General features: G+C 56.3%; 2 protein-coding genes across 2 annotated transcripts; one reads left to right on the top strand and one right to left on the bottom strand.

The window, feature by feature from the left end:
- Positions 1-830: 830 nt before the first annotated feature.
- LOC133910782 (uncharacterized) lies at positions 831-4455 on the top strand. Its single transcript, XM_062353052.1, has 2 exons — positions 831-920; positions 3415-4455. Exons 1-2 carry the CDS (start codon positions 831-833, stop codon positions 4360-4362), a joined length of 1038 nt encoding a protein of 345 aa, XP_062209036.1. The 3' UTR covers positions 4363-4455.
- A 4-nt stretch (positions 4456-4459) lies between these two features.
- Positions 4460-7378, bottom strand: LOC133913397 (BTB/POZ domain-containing protein At5g66560-like). The gene is made up of 4 exons (XM_062356538.1): positions 6928-7378; positions 6764-6833; positions 5250-6566; positions 4460-5152 (listed from the first exon to the last, which is right to left on the bottom strand). Exons 1-4 carry the CDS (start codon positions 7008-7010, stop codon positions 4619-4621), a joined length of 2004 nt encoding a protein of 667 aa, XP_062212522.1. The 5' UTR covers positions 7011-7378; the 3' UTR covers positions 4460-4618.
- Positions 7379-8247: the final 869 nt, after the last annotated feature.

Below are 8247 nucleotides of genomic sequence, written 5' to 3'. Positions count from 1 at the left end.
GTTTGCAGCCCCGAGCACCCCCTTCCCGGTACTCGGCTTTTCTGGTCGTTGGGGGACTTGGGTGTTCGGGGGGCCACTGTTCATGACCCCGAGCACTCTCTTCCCGGCACTTGGTCTTCGCAGATCATCGGAGAACTCGTGTACTTGGGGACCACTGTTCATGGCCCCGAGCACCCCCTCCCGGGACTTATTCTTTTCGTATCTCGCTGGGATGATCCCCGCGGGAAGATACCACGTGGCAAACTACTGGCCTGGCCTCGGGATTCGGGGATCCCTGGTTCCTGATTCACCGACAGCAGCCCCCAGGCCCATTGGCAGGCGATGGCCCAGAAACTGCAAATGGGGCCTTCGTCTTTATCGAGGCCGAACCCAGCACCGACGCTATGTGGCGTGCTTTTAGGCGTTGGCCTCTCCGGCCCAGGCTTCTGGTACGGCCCAACGGGGATCCGAACGGACACGCGTTCAGCCGACTGCCGATGCGGGTGATAACGAGGCGGGCGGCGCGTGATAACGAGGCAGACGGCGTGCGTGGCGACTACGCAGATCGAGGGAAGTGCGCCTGACGACTGCTGACATCTGCGCGGCCCGAGGTAGATTCGCCTGGCGGTTGCGCCGGCCGAGGAAGTTCGTCTTGCCGAGCGCGCCGCAGCAGGCGTCGTTTGAAATCCTGGGGTATAAAAGGAGAAGGGGAGCGAACCGTTGCCCCTTTACGCTATTTTCGGGATCGAGCCTTCTTCTTCTTCCTTGCGCTCCAGAGCTCTTGCCTTCCCTTAGGCGAATAGCGCACCCTTCTTCCCCTACCGTTTCAGCATATCCCCCACCCCGACACAATGCCGAGAGCGGGAGGCAGCCGTCGCGACAAGACACCCGACAGCATACTGCCGGAATCAAGAATCGTCAACGAAGAGGGGGTGGACAAGGTCCGCAAGTTGATGGTGCCTGAGGGCCAGCGGGAGGCCTCGGTGGTGGCACCGGCGAGCTTCCCGCCGGTCACAGACCGGCCAGAGCGCATCGTCATCTTTGTTTCCTTTGTGGCGGTCGGGCTGGTGCCGCCGTTCTCAACCTTCTTCCTCCAGATCCTCGACACGTTCGGGATCCAACTGGCGCACCTTAGCCCGAACTCGGTCGTCATGTCGGAGGGTGAACTCCTATCGGAGGGACCCCTTTTTGAGATTCGGCTGGGGGGATGATTCTGAATATGTTTGCTGGAGAAATAAATGGGTGTAAATGCGATGGCAGGTGAGATGGAATGATCTAATGCAGAAAGAAGTAAATGCACTGAAGGTTTTTAGACAGGTTCGGGCCGCACTGAGCGTAATACCCTACTCCTGTGTGGATGCTATAAATGCCCTGAGAATGTCTCTCAGGAATGTTGCTGGTTGCAAGAATGTTTGTCTATCCTAGAGCTTTGGGCTCGTTGTTCTTCGGTGGTCTCAGCTTCTATGCTTATACTGAGGTGTTCTTCTGTCTTCGTTCTGGATTCTTCAGCCTCTGAGAATGTATATCCGAGTCTCTGATAGCCTCTCTCCAAAAAACCTCTCTTTTGTCCGTGCCCGCCGGCTCTCTTAAATACTCGCCGGCGGTAACATGCCCCGAAAGAGAGGGCACGAGTTCCAAATCACCATAAATGGAAAGGCAGTCATCATGGGCTGCTGCGCGATGTGACGGGGGGTTGAAAACGCGCCCCCGCCCTGTCTTGGTTGTCATGATGGCGTTGGCAACGGGCGCTATGGAGAGGGCCCACCGGGCAGCGACAGAGCAGCCCCGCGTGCCCGCCCGGTCTTGTTCGCCTGACACAGCAGGGTGGCAGGCGGGGCGCCTTGGGCCTTGCGATGCTATCCCGAGGCGCGCCGGATGACGCGGGATGAGACCCGTGTATTAAATGTCCCCACGCCCTCCTGCTAGGATGTGGCAGGAACTGACACCGAGCGTGGCAGGAGCAGTTGGGGGTGACAGGCCACGCGCCCTCTTAAATGCGGCATCGGGCCTTTCACAGGCTAACACCTCACCGCTGGACCCCTGTGGGGGCCACCGGCGAAGGACTTCTTGGGCCGTCGGGGAACCGAGTGCTCGGAGGTCACTGTTCATATCCCTGAGCACTCTCTTCCGGAACTACTTCCTTGGGTCCTTGAGTGCTCGGGGAGCCACTGTTCGCAGCCCCGAGCACACACTTCCCGGTACTCGGCTTTTCTGGTCGTCGGGGGACTTGGGTGCTCGGGGGTACTGTTCATGACCCCGAGCACTCTCTTTCCGGCACTTAGCCTTTGCAGATCATCAGGGAACTCGAGTACTCGGGGACCACTGTTCATGGCCCCGAGCACCCCCTCCTCGGACTTAGTCTTTTCGTATTTCGCGGAGATGATCATCGTGGGAAGGCGCCACGTGGCAAACTGCTGGCCTGGCCTCGAGATTCGGGGACCCCTGGTTCCTGATTCACCGACACTAACCTTCCTAAACTTAAGATAGAAGTAATAGATATGTACATGAACTGTCGATCTCGTAGCTCCTATCCTCCTCCAACATCAGAACGATCGCCAGAGGCAACGAGGAGCCATCTAAATTGACGCCGAAAGTCGAATCACCCTTCAGTTGCCCTCTTTTAAATGTAGCAAAGGGGAAAGCTATCACTGCTCATATTAGTGTATAGATTTGGCTCGGTAGCGTCAGCGAACTGCCAGAGCTGCATTTATTAGACTATTACTGTTAGCACAAGTATTAGTTGATATAATTCATGCTATCATAACATGATGAATATGTATTTTTGGATACTAATTGTTCATGCTATCACGTAAATAGGACGAGCTATTTATAGCTATACCCTAATCACACATGTTCACATTACATTAGTGTACATATTCATAAGAACATTATCAGAATATTATTGGGTACTACAATTATTATATTATTACAAGCTGTACTATTACATAATAATAAATTTAATGATTATCCCTCTGGCAATTTGGGCACCCACCCCTTGACCTTACCAGATGTTGCATCTTAGCAATCCATACACCAACTTCAGAGTGTTATTGATCACGCCGAAGCATGATCTACTTGAGAACTAAGGTCTTTATTCATGCAAGCAACGGAAAAGTGAGCAAGAACAAGATCAAAGAAATCTAGAATTGCAAATAAGAATCAGAAAGTTCATTCATGAATTCTGAATACTCAATGAGGTCTCACAGTTAAAAAAACCTTTCTGTATCAGTGGTCGACATAATTAGATTGGGCCTTCTGATCTAGGATCGGCTTTTCTGTATCATAACAGAGTTGGGCCCAACAGAACACTAGCATCAGCCTGTTCACATGGGCCTACCTGGCTGCGGCTGCCTCCCCGACGAAGATATCTGCGCGCGTCCCCGTCCCCACCCGCTCCTCGCACTCACACCACTGGCTAGCATGCTCGTCTCCTAGAGACCTGCGGCACCGAGCTCGCGGCTCCCCTACTCTCGCCGCCACGGCGCCACCCGTGTCGGAATCTGCGGCCTGAGCCGACCTACCGCCACGGTGTCTCGCCACCACCGCGGCCGCAGGCACACGCTGCTTTGCTCCGCGCATCCCGGGACCACCGTCTCCGTCGCGAGTACCGTCCCGCGGGGGACCAGAAATTTCAGCTTCGGCCGCGACGAGCTCCAGACGCTGTGCCAAGAACTCAGCCCGGAGGCCGCCGTTAGCCTGCTCGACGAAATGCTTCAGCATGAAGGCTCCGGCGGCGGCGCGGCGGCCGAGCTCGGGCCCGAGGAGCAAGCCGCGGTGCTCCAGGCCTGCGCCAACACACGCTCGCTGGCCGCGCTCAGGCGAGTGCACCGCCTGCTCTCTTCAACGTCCGGGTCCGTGATCCCCGCGCCCGTCCTGCACAGGATCGCCACGCTGTACGTCAAGCTCGGCGCCCGCGGCGACGCGCGGCGCGTCCTCGACGGGTCGTCGAGGTGGCCGCCGCAGCAGCCGGGGAAGGGGAACGAGGAGGACGCGGCGGTTCGGGCGAAGCGGCGGGAGGCGTACGAGAAGGTGCGGGGGCTGCACGAGCAGATCCGCTCGGCGGGGTACGTGCCGGACACGAGCCACGTCATGCACGACATCGACGAGGACGCCAAGGCCCGCGCGCTCATGTACCACAGCGAGCGCCTGGCCATCGCGTTCGGGCTGGTGAGCACCCCGCCAGGCACGCCGCTCCGCGTCACGAAGAACCTGCGCATCTGCGGGGACTGCCACAACGCGGTCAAGCTCATCGCCAAGGTCACCGGCCGCGAGATGGTCGTCAGGGACAACAAGCTTGCTGAGACTACTGGTGAGGGGCCTTCTCCTCCACAACTGCAATTGACACGCATTTCCTCCATTGCCGTAGCTGAAGTTCTTGACTAAAGCTTGTGAATTCCTATACTTGTAAGTGGCAAGAGGAGGATGAAACAATTTGCGTAGCCAACTAATAATGGCTTGATGCATTGGCCAGAAAAATGACATCCAATTACAATTTGTGCACGGCTACTACGCAATTCAATGATCAAGCATGGTAAAAATCACAATCCCGCGCTGAGAAAACCCTCAACTTTTTTCACAAATCGAAGCAAAGAATCAAGAGAACAGAACAAAGAAGTGGAAGCTATGATGTGTAATGGCTTCAGGGGCTCTGCTCAATGCGTGGCCGGCGAGGCCGTCCCACCACCGTCCGCTGCTGTGATTGGCAGACCTGCGCTGGGAACTTGCACCCAAACCGCTTCGTCACCATCGAGCCCCACCTCCCTTCCGCTGACGGTGCTCCTCTGTCCACGGCTGCCCCGCCTCGCCGGTCCATCTTCTCGATAACCTTCCTCATGCTGGTGCACTCGCGCTCAAGCTCCTGCACCCGGTTCCGCATGCTGTCCATGTCCAGCCGCAGCATCTGGTTGCCCCGTGCCGCCACGTGCCACGTTCCGCCACCGTCACTGTCACCGCCTTCCTCCCCTGACGCTGCCGCTCCCCCTTCATTAGCCATGATCGTCCGTGCGATGGCTCGGCGTAGCTGGAGCTGCTCGAAGAAGAGCACCTGCACCACCGTCCGCAGCGGCAAGCGTTCGTTCTGCGCCGCGTGTGTGCACGCCTCGAGCGTCAGTTTGCGCCCGTCCACCACGCCGCTCACCTTCTCCTTCTCCTCTTCCGTCAGCCCTGCATGAGCCTGCACAGAGAACGGACGAACAAGACCAGTCATCAGCACCGGCATTGTACTGCAACTCTGCAAACAACAAGCTCACATGGACTCAATGCTCCCGTACCTTGAGGTAGATGTCGACAGCACGGTAAAGGCCGTCGCCGTACACGCGGGCGCTGTCCGGCAATGCCCAGGCGAGGTCGCAGAACTTGTCCGACTTCAGGTTGGCATCTGTCGCGATCTCGCCCAAGTACGAATCCATCAGCCTTCCCACAGCCACCATGGCTCGTCTGCTAGCATCTCTGCCAGGCGTCTCCGCCTCGCTGCCGTCCTCCTCATTGCCCTCGTCGGCGTCCCGGCCTTCCAGGAAGTACCGCACAATGCGCTCCACACAGTCCACGTCGTAGAGCGTCTCCACGAGGTACGAGTAGCTTGGGATGAGCAGGTCCTCGACGGCCGCGTCGGGCAACCGCGCGGCGATGCGCCGCTCGAGCATGTCGCGGGAAGCTTCTGATGCATGAAGGATGTTCGCCGTACGCAAGAGGCCGAAGAGGACGCGCGCCGTGGTGGAGCCCACGGCCGTGCCGGTGTGGGCAGTGCTCTTGATGGTTTCCACCGGGAGGTTGGCGATGACGGTCTCGAGAAGAGCCTTCTGGTCGCCATCCGACGACGGCGGGGCTGCGGCGGCGGCGGCGGCGCCCCCTTCGCCGACGTGCCTGCCGGAGCGTGATAGCCCGGGGATGGACCGCTTAGCGTACGCAATGAGAGCCCCCTCAATGACCTCGGGGGCGACGCCGCGCTCCTTCATGGCGGCAATGACACGGGTGAACGTGGCCAAGGACAGGTCGGCGAGGTCGTCGAACCAGGTGGCCCCGGCGCTGGCGTTGTTCTTGCGGCGCTGGCGGTCGCCGGCCCTGGCATCGTCGGCGATGGGCCAGCCAAAGAGCGCGGTGGGCGTGGATGCGGCAGCCTTGGCTGCAACGGCGTCCACACATCTCGACACGAGGCCGAGGTCGTCGGCGAGGGGGAGGAGGCCCTCGCAGGACTTGAGGGCGCGGATGGCGTCCCTGGGGTTCCTCAGAACGGTCTGGGATATGAACCGGTCGGCGCGGGAGACAAGGTTGTCGTCGGAGTGGTCATCGGACATACCGAGGCGCTCGGCGGCGCAGCGCAGCGGCGCTGCAGTGGCCGGCGTGAGGTTGAGCTTGGCGCCGTAGCAGAACTTGGCGGCCAGCTCGAACGCCTCCGCGCCGCCGGGGAACTCCGGCAGGCGGATGCGGTGCACGTCCGCCTCCTCGTCCTCCTCCAGCACCAGTTCCTCCTCTCTGATCTCCCCTGCATCCTCTTCTTCCTCTCCTCCTCTTTCTCTCTGCTTGGCCTCGCGTGATTCCTTGTTCGTGATGAGGTCGTGAAGCTTCTTGCTTCTCGACATTAGCGGGAACTGCAAGCAAGGAACCGCCTTTAGCAAACTTTTGGGATCAATGAGTGCAGAATTTTTCGCACTTTATACAGCTTGAGACCAAGAAATGGACCGCACTAACTCACGATAGAGACGTTGGCACGATTAGCAGATGGGGATCAAACAGAGAGTGGAAAAAATCGGAATTTTTGAAGGAATGGAGACCAAGATTCACCAACCTTGTGAAGATGGAGGGTCATGTCGCCCACCTCGATCACTACATCGCTGGGCAATCCTGTGGTGCAGAACCTGACGAACACAGACGCGCAGATCAGAGATCACAGAACAACAAATCACTCGCAGTCGCTTAAGCTGGTACAAGGAGATGAAAGCAATTGCTTGCCATGCTTGGCCTTTGGAGCTGGCCGGCGGCTGCTGCTGCTCCTCCCGAGCCATCCCCCGTGTGTTCTTCTTCCTCCCGTGCATCGAATGACCCTTCCAAGAGAGAAGCAGACAGCAGTAACAGAGAGAAAAACTCCAATCTCTGGCTCTCTGCTAGGGCATTTCTTGGTAGGAAGAGTGATGTGTGTGGCTTGTGTTGTGGGAATCAGAGAAGGGGGAGAGCTTGCAATAGTGGTGTCCTGTGCTGGTGTTTTGTTTTTGGTGGGAGTAAAGGATTCCAAGTGGGGGAAGACGAAGACAAGATGGAGTTTTTGGTTTTTGAATGCCGTTCTGCTTGCCTCAAAAGCACGTATCCTCCACCTTTGTTTACCGAACCCCCCGTACTCGCTTTCTCCTTGTTTAACCACTGTTCTAGTACAATCTCTACCTGTAAGATCGTCTCTGATGATCATATTCGTGTGCTGCCGTAGAAGATAAAACTGATCGTTGTAAGAGTACATTTCACGAGTACTACTCTGTGCCATTCATGTGTTTGGTATGTCTCAACCAGGCCATTCTCATGAAATTGTTTCAAACATCTCACAAGAAATTCCCATTCAAAACAAAATAATTTCACCACTTAGCTAGTAGCACTATCTAATTGTAGTAACAGCATCCGAGTATTATAAAGATTCAGACACTGTCTCGATAACGTGAACGCAAAATATTTTAACCCAACTCACCGCGAGTCCCGTTGATTAAGTACTAACAACGAGAAGAATGAAGGAATCTCGTGGTAAAGACTGTTCTTTTCCTTTTATCCACTACCCAAAACATTTCTCACTCCTTGAAGCTAGCATCCATATGATCCAGGCAACTTTTTTTGTCGACTCGATGCCAAGGAGTGCTCTGAAGTTTTTAACTTTGTACTCGTGTCGGTGGTGGCATGTCAGTGCAGTGCGTGGGCGTGCCCTGCGTTTGCTGGAGATGGACCTGGCAATGCCATGGCATGGAGGGCACACAAAAGGCACAAAAGCAATGCCAAAGGTTGGGGTTCACCGCAGCACGGCACTACGACCACCTTTTTTTGACTGGTACTGCAAATAGTTCAGAGGTGTGTGTTACGGTGCAGGCTTGTCATGACACGAGCCATCAGGTTTGTACAAGAGATCTGCACATCATTCTGGATAGATTGATTTGTCTGTTGTTTTGTACCTATAGAAACATTGGTCCTAGAACTTGTGGTTCATCAGGTTACAGAAATCCTGGGGGAAACTACTAGTTTAATCAGATGCGAAAGCAGGCAAGAGTCTTTGAGTAAAGCCTATGGAGATGGCTTTGC

This window comes from Phragmites australis, chromosome 3 (genome assembly GCF_958298935.1).
Source record: "Phragmites australis chromosome 3, lpPhrAust1.1, whole genome shotgun sequence".
NCBI classification, from domain to species: Eukaryota; Viridiplantae; Streptophyta; class Magnoliopsida; order Poales; family Poaceae; genus Phragmites; species Phragmites australis.
The sequence above is the reverse complement of the archived record's forward strand: the minus strand, read 5'-3'. Positions and strand labels throughout refer to the sequence as shown.